Raw genomic sequence first — 18,023 nt, 5'->3', positions numbered from 1 at the left:
AATATTAAGAGAATCCAGGGTGCTCTGATTTATACATAATTTTGAATATTTGAGGCGAAAGAGACTCAAAGATTCCTTCTATTGTTTATTACAAAAATAGAAATCAGGGTTGTAATCAATTACATCTTACGCTGAACAATTCTGCGTAAAAGTATAAACAGTAATAACAGAAAATAAATAAGTTTCACCGGAAAAGGAAACATTAGCCATTCAAAGGGAAATATAATATTTCACTATGTATGCTGTTATTACTAGGAACACTGTGCTTATAAGAATGCCTGGCACTTGTGTCAGTTTATTATACTTGATATCACCTGTATAGATAGAACAGTCTATAGTGTCTTCCTAAACACAATACTCAACATGATATACCTTAAAATTCTATCATGTACACCCTTCACTAAAAGTCCCAATTAGTGCACGGTTCTTCGCAATAATCAAGCGGCAGGTTTTATAACACTGCTTGCCGCTACCACATGAAATTTTATTTCTTGTTATTGCTTCGCGTAGTGCTTGAAGAAAACTCTAGAAGACTTCCAACCAGTGTAAGCACGCAGGCTTTCAAACGACATTGTCTGAAAGAAATTCAGAGACGATGCAACTTTTCTCGGATCATGACCTGCGGGTGTAATGTCTGGATCCGCTCTGCGTATAAAATAGGTTATTTTCGCCCATATCTGTTTCAAGGATAACGTTGAACCAGAAGTCTCTCCCCTGAAAAGCTGACCTCCCTTAATGTCTGAAGTTCTACGAAGATAGACCTTTAAGCATTCCACTGGGCAGAGGGATGCTTCTTCCTTCAGAGGGCAGATTCTCCAGGGACCCCATCTCTTAGTGGGCAGCTCGTTCTTGGCGAGAAACGACTGGTCCGGAAAGAGGTTCAGTTCTCCGTTGTCTGTGAACTGAATGTGGCCATCATCCCTCGAGAGGGCCACTATTTCGCCAACTCTGGCTCCTGAGGCTAGTACAAATAAGATTACTGTATCACCTTTTAAGTCAAGTCTTTCAGCGAGCAATTTTCATTGTTCAGGGTTGATGCTAAGTGAAGAACTTTATCCAAAGACCATGAAATGGGCATTGGAGGAGCTGCAGGCCGAAGTTTAGCGCAGGCTTTAGGAATCTTGTTAAAGATTTCATTAAAGAAGTCTACTTGGAAGGCGTATTGTATTGGTCTGGCTAAGGCGGATTTACATGTAGTAATCGTATTAGCTGCTAAACCTTGTTCATGCAGATGGATGAAGAAGGACAAGCAAAAATCCGTAGAAATCTCCTCAGGATTCTTTGCCTTGACAAAGGCCACCCTCTTCTTCCAGGAAGACTCATATTGTCTTCTTGTTGACTTTGACTTGTATTCTTATAAGAAGTTAATACTGTCTCTAGAAATTCCAAACCTTTTCTTGATCGCTAGGGCGAGAAAATCATGAGATGAAGGTTCTGGGTTTTCTCTGATGAAACGGAGACAGTCAATTTCTGCACTTGCTGAGTCAGAACTGGTTCCGGCAACGGCATCAGCTTCAGGCGTAGTTCCGTTATCAGAGAGAACCAAACGCTGTTTGGCCACTTGTGGGCCACTATTGCTGCTGTCCCCCGAAAGGATCTCAGTTTCTCGAGGACTTTCAACAGAAGGTTGGTTAGAGGGAACAGTAGATCTTGGACCATCTGTTCCAATTTATGGACATTGCATCTATCGCTTCCGCTAGAGGATCCTCGTACGGGGCTACATACCGGGGTAGCTTCTTGTTGTCGCTCGTTGCAAAGAGGTCTATCTGCAGTTCTTGGACTTTGCGTAATATGGAAGAGAATGATCTTGCATCTAGAGACCATTCGGACTCTATCGGGTTGACCCTGGATAGAGTGTGCGCTGTCACATTGCGGAACCCTTGAAGGTGTGGACTGCTGACAAATGCTATCTCTTCTTCTTGGCTAGACGAAGGATGGCCAATATCACTCGATTTATGTGAGGCGATCTCGAGCCTTGTCGATTTAGCCATCTCATTACTACTTTGCTGTCTATAACCAAATGGATGTGGATTAAGCAGCGAAGTTTCAGCTTTTTCAGAGATAGAAAAACTGCCATGGCTTCCAGAAAATTGATGTGGAAGGACTTGAAGAGGGGAGACCAGGCTCCTTGGACTTTCCGAAGATGAGAATGACCTCCCCACCCCTCCTTCGAGGCATCCGTATGAACGGTGACTGCTGGAGGAGGTGGTTTCAAGGGTACCTTGTTTCTTAGGTTCTTGGCCTCCGACCATGGCTTGAGTAGTGATCGCAGACGATTTGGTATCGGTCTTTGTAGATATCTTCGAGCGTTTGATGCGTATTTTCTCCAAACTCCTGATGCATCTTTTAATTGTGCTCTCAATACTGGATCTGTCACTGAGGCAAACTGGAGGGACCCCAACACTCTCTCCTGTTGCCTTCTTGATATCCTGTCGGATTGAAGGAGTCTTTTGACAGATCCTGCTATCTCATTCCTCTTCTTTGATGGAATGGAAAGGCAGTGTGACAGTAGGTCCCAGTGGACACCAAGCCACTGGAACTTTTGAGCTGGAGAAAGCCGAGACTTTTTCAAGTTGATCTTGAATCCTAAGTGTTCCAGAAACTGGATCACTTCCTTGGAGGCTTGCATGCATTCTTCCTCGGATGCTGCCCACACCAACCAATCGTCCAGGTAGGCTACCACCTGGATTCCTTTCAGGCGTAGTTGATGAATAATTGCATTTGCAAGCTTTGTGAATACCCTTGGGGCTATGTTTAGGCCAAAGGGCATGGCTCTGAAAACTTACTTTCTTTTCTTTAGTTTGAACCCTAGGTAGGGGGAAACTTGACGGTTGATTGGAACATGCCAGTATGCAGCCGTCATGTCTATAGAGACTGCGAATGCCCGTTTGGGCAAAAGGGTCCTTATGTGCTGAAGCGTCAACATTCTGAACTTGTGGTTCACTATGAACTTGTTGAGTGGTGATAAGTCCAGAATGACTCTGAGCTTTTCCGAATCCTTCTTCAGAACACAAAATAGCCTTCCTTGAAAGCTAATGGACTTTGCCTTCCGTATAACTTTTTTGTTCAAGAGTTCCTGAACATATTCTTCCAGTACGGGGGTTGTGTGTTGGAAGAATTGAGGGAAGTTGGGTGGAGTTGAAACAAGCTCCAACTCCACCCTAGTCCTTTCTTGATTAGGCTGTAGGCCCAGGGATCAAAGGTCCAACGATCCCGGAAGTGGAGAAGTCTCCCTCCTACCGGCAGCATCTCACTTTGAGTGCTGGTTGGAAGACTTGCCTCCTTGGCCATGTCCACCTTTGTTGCCCCTACCTCTGAAGGGGCGTCTAGAGGATCCTCAAAAGGAACCTCGAGAGTTCGGCTTAAAGGTAGTTGATTGCCTTTCAAATACTGGGGTGAACACGGGCGACTGGGTCGCCAGCGTTGGTGGCACCAGTGGAAAGGTGGGGGGTGGTTGTGCCACCGTCTGGGGCATCGTGGCCATGGGAAGCTGTTGCTGTTGCTTTGGCCAAGAGGGCACTCTTGGTCGTTTTGACTTGTTCTTCGGCTGGGGACCCTCATCAGCGGAAGATTTCCTTTTAGAGGACAAGCCCCATTTGGAGAGGAGATTCCTATTCTCCGAAGCGGCTTTATCTACGACCTCTTTGACCATAGTCTCTAAGCCAGTCTGCAGAGACATGGAAGCAGCGAGACATTCCTTAGTCTCCTGTTCCCTGCACAGGAGAAACTCTGACAGCTTTGGGAGATCTTCGTTGAACTGCCGTCCAGCGATATCTGCCGCTAGCTTCCCAACTGTGAAGGTGTTATGGACATCCTTCCAATCCTTATCATCTGAAGGGAAGGCGAGGGAAAATGGTCTACACTCTTCAAGTGTAGGGCAAGGTTTCCCTGCCTTAACTGCCTTTAAGGCTGCCTTAAACCCTTTGTCCATAAAGGGGAAGGCACGTTCGGAGTCAGCAATAAAGGATGTGTGCTCTTTGCAGAGAGCCGGCACCTTGGAAGTAGTAAAGGCCCTCTCTTTCAAGGTGGTTGTATATAAGGCCTGTGCCTTAGATAGATTAAGGACAATCGTCTTCTTCTGCTCTGTTTCCTCCTTGGATGCTGGTTCCGTCCTCAGACGGACATAGCAATCCGGATAGGCCCCAGTTTCTCTGAGAGGAAGATCTCCCCCCCCCCCGACATAGGCATATGCCCTGCGTACCTCCATAGGTTAACGTCAGAGAAGGCGGGGAGGTCCTTAATGTTTAACTTCGGGGCTAAACGTGACGCAACTAGCTGATGAATCTCCGTCCGGAAAGATGCTTCTTTCTCGGACGATTTTTTTCTGAATGTCCTGCACTATGGACAGTAGCGAGTGTAGCGTACTTGTAATGGAATCCAACTGAGGTGCGGTGGAAGAAATCGAAGGCGTCGGTCGCTGCATATGATACCGAAATCGTTTCGGTTATCTCGACTCCAGTCTCAGGAGGTATCTCATCCTCCTGCTCCAGTTCATCCACTAGGAGATTGTTCTCAGTCTCCTCCGAGACAACAAACATGTTGTCCTCTAATTGGATGCTCTGAAAGGCATCCGAAACGTCAGGTTCTACCGGAATCTGAACTAAGGGGATCTCAGGTTGAGCCTGGGGAACAATTGCATCCGCAGATGCATTAGGGAAGAGACAATCCCTCATCCTCTCATTAGGAAGGTATGGGCCAGAAGTGTTCTTTTGAAAACCCCTGACCCATTTCCGCAGCGTGTCCCTAGCTGCATCCCTAGACTCAGTAGACTTTTGATCATCAAAAGCCTCTTTAATAAGTTTGTCACAAACGGTACATACCTGTGGGTCCCAGTACTTGAGAGCCCCTTTGGTAACTGCGCAGCGAGCATGGGCCCTGCACATGCAATGTCCGTAGAAGCTCTTACTACGGACCCTGCAAAAGTTGTTCCCGCACACGTGGTGCTCCTCCTGTAAAGAGAGAAAAGCTATTAGTATTCGGTGAAATTCTCAGATTTCAGCATACATATTTTAATTAATATTTAATTAATATTTAATTAATATTAGCTTGGATAGAGTAAGCTAGAAAGTAGGAAAGACACCTACATGTGTTTCCTGTCCAGCCCATTGCTATGACCTCCTCCAATATTGAACTATAGATTCATAATTAATTCAAGGGGAAGATAATATCCTTGGATATAAGGTGTCTTCTTAACACAATCTTCCATGTTCAATATAGGGGATTAAATTAATGGGTAATAACCATTAATTGGTAGGGAGAATCACTCCCTAAAAATGATGGTCTCACAATTGGCTGCCCATGAACCACTTGAAGGTTGGAAAACTTTTGGGCTACAGCAATGACTGGCGGCAGCATGTCGCCAGTATTGCCGGGCTTGCTGGCATCTTCCGGGCCCCCCGGCATCTTCCGGGCCCCACGGCACCTGCCGGGCCCGCCTGCACATGCCGGCCTAGCCGGAACATGCCGGCATAGCCGACATATGCCGGGCCTATTCTGGGCTATTTGAAACAGATACTGTCTTCAAAGTAGTGGGCGGCAGGTCGGCAGTTGCCGCTCTGCCCGCCAGCAGCCGAAGGATCTCTATTAAGTAGGACCCGGCGGCAACCGGCGGCACCTATATAAATTTTGGGTGGCCGGCTGCCAGCCGACAACTCAGTTTCCGGCAGCCGGTCATAGTATGTTCATTGTCGTTGGGTTGTCGATCAGCGACACCCACGGCAAGTGGCGGCAGAGTAACTGCCAGCCGACAGACACCCAACATGGCCGACAACAGCTACTAGCTGCCAGCGGCCGGCCCAGTATATGGAAAGGCAGAGAGAAATAGAGGATGGGGGACGGCAAAGGCTCAGCCTTGCCGGCCTACATCCCGAAAGAGGGTGCAAGTGGAAGGGGGAATTATATTCGGGCTTCATCTCAACCATATCCCATTCATATGGGGTATGGAATGCAGTTCAAGGGAGGACTGGAGAGCACACTCAAAGATATGAGGGTACCTGCCGGCAGCCGGCCCAGCCGGCAGCAGACAGGGAACCTCAGGCCAATTCTATAGATTACCCGTAGGGTCAAATGTAGAACAACAGCCAGAAGGGTGATGGTTCATCCAACACAAAAGAGACAGTGGGGAAGGGGTAGAAGTCCTATAAGTAAGGTAAAACCCTAGAGCATTACCTAATTTGAAGGATTCTGATCTCATAAAGTAACCTCAAGTAGGAGAAATTATTTCCCCAGGTTAGGTTAGTTAATTGAGAAAGCGGCCATAGGACACAATCTCACTAGAGAACAGAATCTGGTACCAGAGATCTTAAGTAAGGAAGATATCATTTCTTTATACTAAGATCTACTAGTACAGGACTGTCTGCCAGACCGAGGAAGGAGGAAATTGATATACAAGAACCTCCAGTATGGCCTAGGGAGGACTAGCCTCCTGAACGGCAACCTAACCTGACTTGGGAAACCATTTCACTAAGACAGTAGGATGCCTAACACAGACTTTACTCTGATTTTCCGTTCTCAGCTCAAAACTGTGTCAGTGGTTAAGAGAAAGAGACAAAACACCCCAGTAAATTTTGCCAGAACACAGCTCGCAGCAGTTAACTGAGGGTAGCCTAAGCTGATCAGAGGAAGGGGAATTGCTCTTAGATTTCGTTAGAGATAGTATCGACTTAAAAAGTATAGAAGGTGTCAGTCTCCCCTTAAAAGACAATACAAGAGCAATAAGGGACATGTAAGAAAGTATACTAAAGCCCCTAGGCTATTAAGTCTAGGAGCATAGAGAATCATTCACCGAAACACTCTTGTATACTATCTTGGAAGAGGAAAATGTTATGCAGTAATATCTTAATTGTATAAAATATTGCCTGAGCTTCAATAAAACTTGTCCAGGAAGGTTATATCATGCATGAAGTGTGTAGGTGCCTAGGCTAGGAAGACTAGCACTCGTGAGGCTCGACCATAAATAGCCAAATCCACGACAACATTGACATAATATGAAATTCCCTAGCTAAATATCTAAATAGCTAAAGTTATTAAAGCGAAATAATGCCGGGAAATCGTTCTTGATAACTAAATGAACAAGAAGAACGAGTGCTTCCATGACGCCATCCGGCTGGCAACAGCTCTTGTTACGTTAATTACGATCTCAATCGAAGAGTAAAACTGGCAAGAGCTTACATTTACACAATCTAAAGATATTACTTAATTTTCCGGAAGCTGATGAGGCTGGTGAAAACATCATAGCGACGAAATAGTTCCAAAATACCGAGAGATAACACGGGATAACACCGGTCAGCAGAGCTACAAACGAAAGAATGGCTTGGTGGCGCCACGTGGTGGCGATTCAGCGCACTATTTACAGTACAGTAGGAGTGTCGAGAGCATCGCCTCTTTAACAACTCTCTTATATTCTGGCCACTTTTTCCCTCTCGAAGCGAAAACGCTATTGGGGTGTAAATAGCTATGAGACGTGTCAAGAATACGTTCTCTGATATACGCGATATCCCTTTTTAAATTTTAAGGGATATTCGCTCCAGGAGTTAGAATTCTGGATACCTTTGGTAAACTCTCTGGGATAAATCACTGTAGTCAAATATACCTAGGAAGCTACTAATGAAGGAACTTCCATCAGGACGACATGCCCTGAGCCCAAAAAAGGTAGAAGTTGTACAAACCAATTTTTCATTTTAAGACATGTGGTACAGCAATATGTAGAATATAGACATCCACTTTTGGTGGCATTTTTAAACTATGAAAAAGGCCTTGATAGAGTCCCCGGACAATTTTGTGGAGAGGCCTGTGATATTATGGAATTCCTCTTAAATATGCAAATTTGATTATAAGTCTTCATGTGCATAGCAAGTGCAAAGTTAATGTTAGTGGAGACCCATCAAATGAATTTCCTGTGAACAGTGGAGTACTCCAAAGGAATGTGTTGTCACTTATGTTGTTTATCCTCCTCATGGATATTTTAATGGATAGAACACTTGGGGATGGTGGAGAAGGATTGGACTGGATTGGTAATAGGAAATTAGCAGACCTAGAGTATGCTGATAATGCTGTCCTTAGCAGAACACTACAAGATTTGCAATGCTTGCTTATCAGAATGCATGAAATATCACATAAGTTTGGGCTGAAGATAGATAGAAGAAAAACATTGATGATGAGAACAGAATATGCAATGGACGTTGAAATATTATTGGAAGGAGGAAGAATTAATAAGGTAGAATCATTTTAATAATCAGGAACTCTAACAGGGTTTTTAGAATTGGAGTTTAATGAAAGATTGAAAGAAAAAGCCAATTAGGCGATTATATTTCTAAATTTTACTTAACCCAGCCACTGTCTGAGATTACTTTTAAAAATCAGGATACATATCAGTTTAGTGAGATTGGTGTTAATGTATGGACATGATTCATGGTATGAAAATGAAACAATATCCATCAGATTCAGTAGATTTGAGAACAAAGCTCTCAGAAGAATATTGGTAGTTAAATGGCAGGACAGGATTAGAAAGGAAACTCTAAGAGAGATTACTCGAGTGCCATATGTGTATGAGATCATGGTGAGGGGTAGATGGAGATGGTTTGGGCATGCTTTTAGCACACATGGCTGAGGACTATGAATCATGAAGTAGAGGATGAATGGAGAAGTATTGATTTAAAACTTCAAGACAAAGACGACTGGTGAAATCTAACTGAGGCCCTTTGCGTCAATAGGCGTATCATGCTCAGCTCTCCCATCCCTCTGGTAGGGAGGATAGGAGTAGCCATTGTACTAACTGTATGTCACACTATCGTACATAGTAACGACAATGTGACGAGCTGAGAGAAGATTGGTGACTCGTCACATTGTCGTTACTCTGTAGTATCGTGTGACACACGGTTGGTACACCATACCGTGGTGAGAGGGGTATGCATGTTTGTGCATATCTAGAAGGGTCTGGTACACTAGTATATTTTATATACATTAGTGTATGTGTATAAATATTATAAACTATTTTCAAGATCTATAGTACTCGTGATAGAGTAGCTTAAAACAGGACATAATTCCCAACTACTGAATGATTTTACCTCATTTCGCTATTGATAGCGAGTCATGTACTTGAGTATGCAAGTTGACAGCGCTGCTGTCTGGTGTTTTCCACTTTCCCAAGCTATCAATGAACCCACCAATGACTAAAACAGTAATATTTTTGAATTAAAGTCTGCAGCAATGAAATCAATAAAATTTATAGAATTAATTGGTACTGAGATATCATTGTTTGAATTTTAGTTTCATGTATAGGATTTTTGAATGGTTACGCTGTTTTTTTTTCACTGCAATCAATGGCGTTTTGTTCCTTTCTACAAGTAAAACACACAGGTTGATCATTATGTTAATTTCAACTGCCAACGAACCTTATATCCTTGCCTGATCTAGCTTTACTATTAGCTTTGTTCTAACTCTTAAATAATTTTGGTGCAAATTTAAATTAACTAAAAGTCATGATCCCAACCCTCTTAAAATAGCATTAATTCTTAGATTTCAACATTGTCATTAACAGTCTATTATGATATCTTCATGGAAATAGTAGTAGATTAAACAAAAAATGTAGTCTGAAATGTTCTCAGCTTTTCAGCTTTTCACGGGGTCAGCTCCAAGTTTGAAGGAACAACTCCTGAATTCTTTGTCTAACAGTGACCTTAACGTCACACATAGCAAAATATAACTCATATCGTGTGAGGTGAAGCAATTTAATTGGATAATCTCCATCTACACAGGGAATAACTTTGTGAAGATACAACACATCACAAATATGCCACATTACATGAAAAGCTGCATCTAACCTAAGATTACAATCTAGCAGATTAATTAATTCTAACTCAAGGACTCATAAATATTGTTTAAAGCATGCTATAAAAAGTTAAGGTTTCCTCACCCTTTCTGAGTGAGGATACCTTAACATGTTGAAACTGTTTGAGTATCCTCATGATCAGCAAAGATGTACTGGACAAAAGTTTCCCAACATCAGCAAACTACAATGACTAGTCTTCTTCTTTGATACTATTAACCCTACATTAAGAGGTGGGTTGTCAGATGTGCCCTCTCTAATGTCTTCTATCAAAGGCAACCTCTTCCACCAAACCTCTTTCCTCCACATCATCCTTCACCTTATCTCGCCATCTAAATTCTTTGCCTTCCTCTCGATCTTCTCCCCTTAACAGGATCCTCCTAAGGCCTCCTCACTCCCTCCCCACCATCCATCCTCAACACGTGCCCACCATTTCAGTCGTGACACTCATCACCTCTGTAATTTTACTACGCCTGCCATCTTTTTATTCCACCATTTTCCAATCTTTCAAGCAGTGATGTTCCCATAATCCACCTCAGCATTCCCATCTCTGTTCTCTCAAGCTTTGCGTCCACCTTTTGTCTTAGATCCCACGTCTCCTATTCATACATTAACACTGGTCTGAGGATTTCGTACTGCAGTGGACTGGAAACAACTGCATTTGTTGTGTAAAAAGTTATATTGTGCAAAATTCATTGTGTGTTTATGTATTGTGTCGTTATTTTTATCAATAAGCTTCCTCATAAATTCTTGGTTTAATCAGATTGGATGGTATCGCTTACACCCAAGGAAACTTCTAAGCATTGGTTTGACCAGGAAATCCGACGATCCCAGACTGTCTGTCGTGCACGATGACAACATGAAGTGGACCCTTCAAATCACAAATGTGACTCGATATGACCAGGGGAGATATCAGTGTACTGTATATTTCAATAGAACCTCAATAAGTCAAGTTGCGCATTTGTATGTCCGTGGTAGGTACTGACTTTGAACAAGTTGAATAATTATTATTTTTTTTTTGGTCGTTTATACCTTTTTATAAGGGTAATATTTTTAAGAATATCTTCCCTGCCGTCTTCTTCTTCTTCTTCTTTTTCTTCTTCTTCTTCTTCTTCTTCTTCTTCTTCTTCTTCTTCTTCTTCTTTTAATATTAACTAATATAGCATTTGTGTTGATAAAAACACTTATCAGAAACACCATAGTCCTTGAAATAATTTTGCACTACCTCTGTTTCATGTCATCACTTATAATTAAGTCTAGCGTATGTCCAGTTAAAGTAGTTGTGCAGTCGACATTATTCAATAGTCGATATGATTCTAGTAACTCACTAAATGCCAAAGCGTCAGGATTTGATGCGTCATCCATCCAAAAATTGAAGTCTCCATAGATAAGACGCGGATGGCAAGAAATTGGCTTATCTTGTAATAGAATAAATTGAGAAACAATGTATTAGGTGATAAGGTTTTATGATATACAAGATAAGTGTTTGAAAGCTATAATTTTCTTATGAAGGGGAAGCAAAGTACTTTGAAGTTGGAAAAGTAAATGAGTTTGCGTAAAAGTAGGTTTGAGAGTAGTGTGTGTTATACCTCAATGATTGTTTAATATATTTAACCTAAGATGAAGTGATGGGAATCGACGGTTATGATGTAAGAAATTATTCATAAATGAAATAAAGAACGGTTGAAGTTTGCAATGCTAATTACCTATAGTGAAAAGAAACTGCAGGCACTAATGAGAGTTTGAAAGTATTTACAATAGAAGGAATGAAAGTGAATGAATACCAAGAATAAGACTATCGGTGTAAATGGAAACCTTAAAGATGTGATAACTAATGTTAAAATGGATGGTGGAACGATTACTTTTATAGCCGAAGGTGAAAATCTAGAGGCATAGGAAATTGATGAATATATGCATGGGATGGCTCATATTATTTTAAGATATTTTGTTCGTGTGGAAGGACTGAACGACGAGAGATTCTTGAAAACTGCATAATGCAGAAGTAGGCCTATTTGGTAGAGAGTAAGACCTAACGACATATATAGCAAATGAATGTCCTGCGTAATTAGGACGTTCAGGAGTATGTGCAAGCCAGAGGTGAGTTGTGAAGTTTATGAAGGATGTTCAGTGTGCAAGTGATAAGCTGTTTGTATCAGCATAGGAAGCAGATCAGCGGCCAGTTTTCTGAAAACATTATGATTAGAGGACTGTTTCTGATTCGGCAGTTAAAAGTACACAAAGACACTAATAGGCAGATATTCAGTTGTATATATATATATATATATATATATATATATATATATATATATATATATATATATATATATATATATATACTGCGTTTATAATAATTTTGTCTCCAACTCTCTTTAATTCTATATTAAAATATGAAACCACAATCATTTTTTTCATATTAAATTCACCCTTCTTTGTCTATATAGAGCTAAGTGGAAAGTCCTATATGATACGTACTTCTGCTAAGGCTTGGCTATATATGTGTATATATATATATATATATATATATATATATATATATATATATATATATATATATATGTTTATATATATGTATATATATATATATATATATATATATATATATATATATATATATATATATATATATATATATATATATATATATATATATATACATAATATAGATGTCTATTTTTCACACGCAGGATCTTTATAAGATAGGATGGAAAGAAGATAAGATGAACAGTCACGGCCTAACTCTACAGTTTACATAGGATAAGTGCGACCCCTTCATAAATGGAACGGATACGGAAACGAGACAGGACAGTGGAAATGGAATTGATAGCAACAAAGATAACTTGGATAAAAGCTATGCAAAATATAAGTCATTTTCTGAGCTGAAGATAGCTAGTTTGAATGTTAATGGACTACACAGTAAAGCCAAATTTGGTATACTTGAGATATTTGTACAAGATTTTGATTTTATTTGTTTATCTGAAACTAAATGCCATTATATCGACGATGACTTGTTTCCTGGGTACTCGCATTTTATTAAGAAAAAAATGATATTACACTTCCGTATGGAGGTATACATGGAATCTGTATGTTAATTAGAAGAGATAGGGAAAATAGTGTAACATTGATCGAAGACACAGTGTCTGATTCCTTATAATGTGTAAGATTTCATTGTAGGGAAACACAGAATGATATTATTATTTGTGCTTTGTATATTCCACACGAGGGATCACCTTATTGTTCATCTAATATCTTTGATGTTATTGCTGATGATCTTATGAACTTGAATGTAAAATATGAGTTACCAATTATATTAGCTGGTGATTTTAACTCAAGAACAGGCTTACTTAATGACTTTATAGATGACGACCCTTTGCAAAATATCGATTTAAATGATTTTATTGATGAATGTCTGTTTAGCTCCAAAAGGGAATTAGAAACTCTTGGTCTTAGCACAGATCGCTATAACAGTGATGTTATTACTAATAACCATGGTCGTAACTTAATTGAACTGTGTAAAATGCTTGACGTTAAGGTAGTTAACGGGAGGTTTGGGGGAGGGACTGTGGCGTGGGGGATTTCACTTGTTTCACAGCTAATGGTAAAAGTTGTATTGACTATTTTATTGTTTCTCCTAAACTTATGAGTAGTATTACGGATTTTAATGTTGAGCAATATGACAGGTGTCTGTCCGATACTCACTCGGCCCTCTCTATGGTATTACGGTTGGAAGAGACTTGTAATATGAGACCACCGGAAATACAGGAGGAGGAAAATTTAGATTTAGATAGTAAGGAAACCTATGATATGAATAATTCTGAATATGAAGAACTTAAAACAAAATGGAAAAATGACATAAAAAATGAGTATATGGAAGCATTCAGTACTAGAGATATTAACTTATTAGACCAGAAATTAGATTCACTGAACCCTTTGAATGTAACCCAGAATATTATGGATGATATTGTAAAAGATTTAGGAAAATTATATATTGACCCTGCTAAACACATTGGCATTTGTAAAAAAGTTTATCAAAATAAGTCTAAAACTGGGGATTGCAAAAAGGTTAGCAAACCATGGTTTGACAAAGACTGTTCTAGTAAAAGAACTGAATATATGAAAGTAAAAAACAGGCTTAAGAAAATCAAAACAAATGAAGCTGGAAACGAACTGAAAGCTAGAGCTAAAACATATAAGAGAATAATTAATAAAGCTAAGAAATCTTTCAGAAAAAAATTTCATAGAAATGTTAGAAATCTGAGATTATTAGGATTTGTTAAAGAATACTGATAAGAGTGAGCTGATTTGTAAAATTACACTTAAAACATTTCGAGATTATTTTGCTAAACTCAGTCGAGGTAATGTTGAACCTGATGATAGTGAACACCCTGATAATTTTGACCCAAGCATTATTAACCAGTTAGTTAACGAAGAATTAAATAGAGTTTTTACAGTAGATGAGATACAAATTCAAATAAGAAAACTTAAGAGTAGAAAAGCATGTGGTATTGATAATATCATAAATGAGTTCCTTAAAAATTGCCCTCATGATATGCTAAATGTTATATGCAAAATTTTTAACATTGTGTTGATCTCCTCAGTTGTTCCATATTATTGGTGTATAGGGATAATAAAACCCATATTTAAGAAAAAAGGATCCCCTGACGACCCAGATAACTATAGGGGTATTACACTACTGAGCTGTGTAGCGAAGCTTTTTACCGCTTGTATCAATAAAAGGTTAACTGATTATATTGACAGCACTGATCAACTTGGTGAGGAGCAGGCTGGTTTCAGGGAGGGATATAGTACTCTAGATCATATTTTTGTATTGCATTCACTTGTTAATTTCTATCTCCATCGAAAAAAGAGAATATACTGTTTGTTCGTTGATTACAGAAAAGCATTCGATTTGGTTGACAGGTCGTCCTTGTGGGGAAAAGTAATCTCACATGGCATTAATGGTAATGTTATGGCTGTCATATATAATATGTATAATAATGCAAAATCATGTGTAAAGCAGAATCACAAAATTTCTAACTTTTTCGAATGTAACATAGGTGTAAGACAAGGTGAGAATCTTTCCCCATTACTATTTGCCATCTACCTAAATGATTTCGAGTCTTTTCTTAGCGGGGGTTATAATGGGATGGATATGTGTTCAAGGGAAATAAATGAAAAATTAAGTAGTATTGATATAGAAATGTTTTTGCGTATTTATGTTTTACTTTATACTGATGATACTATTGTAATGGCTGAATCCCCAAAGGAATTACAAAACGCCTTAAACAAAGTAAAAGAATATTGTGATACTTGGAAACTTCAAATTAATGTTTCAAAAACTAAAGTAGTTGTATTTTCTAGAGGAAAAGTTAGAAATGTCCCGAATTTTAAATATGGTGAGGAGAGCATCGAAATTGTAGATGATTATATTTACCTTGGTACTACGTTCAATTATAATGGTAAAATGGATAAAGCTATTAAGAAACAAGTCATTCAAGCACGTAGAGCATTATTTAGTATGTTAATTAAATGTAAAAAACTTGAATTACCCATTGATATCAACTGTGATCTATTCGATGCTCTAGTTGTACCAATTTTGACTTACGGTTGTGAAATATGGGGTTACCACAAACTAGATCATGTTGAAGCATTTCACAAGAAGTTCATGAAAAATCAGCTCTGTGTGAACAAGAGAACAGCAAACTGCATGGTATATGGGGATCTTGGCAGATTCAAAATTGAAATATCTATTTGCAAACGGATGATTGGATTTTGGTTGAGAATTATAAAATCAAAGGCGTCTAAATTGTCAAATGTTTTTTATCGTTTTCTTAGAATTCTATACGAGTCGAATGAGTATAAGTCTAGTTGGATCCATAAAATTAAAACTATCCTTGATTCATGTGGTATGTCAAATATATGGGAGCATCCAGAAAATTTCAATCACACGTGGATAATAAATAGCCTAGAAATGAAACTCAAAGATATAGAGAGACAACAGTGGTATGCAGAAGTAGAAAGAAATATATTGTGTAGTAATTATAAACTTTTTAAGAGAGAATTTGGCCAAGAAAAGTATATTATAAATTTAGATATTCCAGAAAGAATTGCCCTTAGTAAATATAGATGTGGTACCCACAAACTTCCTGTAGCAACTGAAAGATATTCTAGGCAAGAGAATCAGCACTCTTGCACACTATGCAACAGCATTGAAGTTGGGGATGAATACCATTATGTTTTAGTTGTTCCTGTGATTAGAGAAATAAGAGAGAGATACCTAAAGCCCTACTATTGTAGAAGACCTACCACTTTTAAATTCAGCCTGCTCCTCTATACAAGTAATGCTAGAGAACTGAAAAGACTTGCAAGGTTTGTTAACCTTATAATGTCTTTATTTTAGATTTAATACTTTCTAGGATTTTCATTATTCTGGTATTATTTTTCAATGTATGTACTTTCCCTTGTCAGAATACCTTTTATGCGTTAATTATGTACTTACTGAATATATGTGTACATAAATATAGTTGTAATCTATTGGTCTCTTCTTTTTGTAGTTTTTGTGTAAAATATATATATCTGTGTAATTTTGTAATTCTCATACTCCAGAAGGGGTCGATAGAATAAAATTTGCCTTTGCCTTTGCCTTTGCCTTTGCCTTTACACACATGTATATATATATATATATATATATATATATATATATATATATATATATATATATATATATATATATATATATATATGTATATTATATATATATATATATATATATATATATATATATATATATATATATGTATATATATATATATATGTATATATATATATATATATATATATATATATATATATATATATATATATATATATATATATATATATATCATTTGTATAATGATTCATGTACGTAATTAAAATTATAAAGTAAATAATACGTTTTATATGTATCGAGTTCTTGATAAATAGTCCTATTATGAATTTGAAGAAGCAGAACAGAACGAAGAGTCAGTTGTAATGGCAATGAAATATATTCATTCCATAAAGACAATAAGAGAACAAATGTCTTATTGGAGTCCACTGATGGAGAAGTATAACAAATAAGGGTGACTATTTCCCGTTTTGAAATTAGTAGCCCGCCAATGTATGGCCCAAACACAGCTTTTAGCTTCATCAGCGGACTTAACGTGGTGCACTGTAGGCAATATATAAGTGTTTGCGCCTTCTCTTCATGCTATCCAACTGCTTTTAACTTCTCACATTGCACCTCAGTTCAGTTCAGTTCAGTTGCTAGGCGGAGGGATTTGCCATATATATATATATATATATATATATATATATATATATATATATATATATATATATATATATATATATATATATATATATATATATATATATATATATATATATATATATATATATATTCTTTTCTTATTCCCTCTTTATTAAACAAAACGTTTGATATTATCTTTTTTCCTTCGTATGGCTGCTGTAATTCCTTTATTTTTTTCTCTCGTCGCTGAGGTGTGGACAGTAGAGTATGAAATGGGCGAGGTCCTCTGTTTCTGCTCCACATTGCTTACATTCTGCACTTCCTCTTAATTCATGTCTTTTCCTTCCTTTTAGTCTTAGGCTGTTGGCACTAGCTCAATGCATGATAACTGAATCTGGGTTTTTTTTTTCCTGTTTCACATGGGAATTAAATGCCCTCCAGAGTTCCGGTTTAGGACTTTATGGCCCCAAAATCATAAATACAACACAACAAACACATTTTCGCACTCTTACAAATACAGGGTAATGTTTTTGGCCCATTACTTTTCATACTATATACACATGACAGGTAGTTTGGCCTAGAAAACAAGCTCGTTACATAATATGCAGATGATGCTACTCTCTTTGCATCAATTCTATCTCCTGAATGCATAATTGGGGTTTCTGAATCCCTTGATAGAGACCTAGCTAAAATTAGTGCATCGTGCATATCATGGGGCATGAAGTTGAATCCTAACAAAACTCAAGTATGCTTGTAATTAGGTCAAGGACAGTGGTTCCTCAACATCCGGATCTTAGCATTGATAATGTTTCTTTAACTCTGTGTGACTCTTTTCAAATTTTAGGTGTGATTCCTGATAGTAAATTTACATTTGAAAAATACATTAGGCCTATGTCTTCTTTCCTTTAATTACACAAAAAATTGTTT

The 18,023-nt window shown here is 38.3% G+C and overlaps 1 protein-coding gene across 5 annotated transcripts in view; it reads left to right on the top strand.

The window, feature by feature from the left end:
- The window catches only part of LOC137627651 (obscurin-like), a 253,347-nt gene that overhangs the window by 216,233 nt on the left and 19,091 nt on the right, over positions 1–18,023 (top strand). For 4 of the 5 annotated variants that reach the window (XM_068358801.1, XM_068358802.1, XM_068358799.1 and 1 more), the window contains one exon: positions 10,590–10,800. In XM_068358801.1, coding sequence (XP_068214902.1) covers positions 10,590–10,800 — 211 coding nt within the window. Of the gene's footprint in view, positions 1–10,589; positions 10,801–12,510; positions 12,897–18,023 lie in introns of those variants that run through there. The other variant, XM_068358800.1, reaches the window with a different exon arrangement.

This window comes from Palaemon carinicauda, chromosome 35, assembly GCF_036898095.1.
Source record: "Palaemon carinicauda isolate YSFRI2023 chromosome 35, ASM3689809v2, whole genome shotgun sequence".
Taxonomy (NCBI): Eukaryota; Metazoa; Arthropoda; class Malacostraca; order Decapoda; family Palaemonidae; genus Palaemon; species Palaemon carinicauda.
The sequence above is the reverse complement of the archived record's forward strand: the minus strand, read 5'-3'. Positions and strand labels throughout refer to the sequence as shown.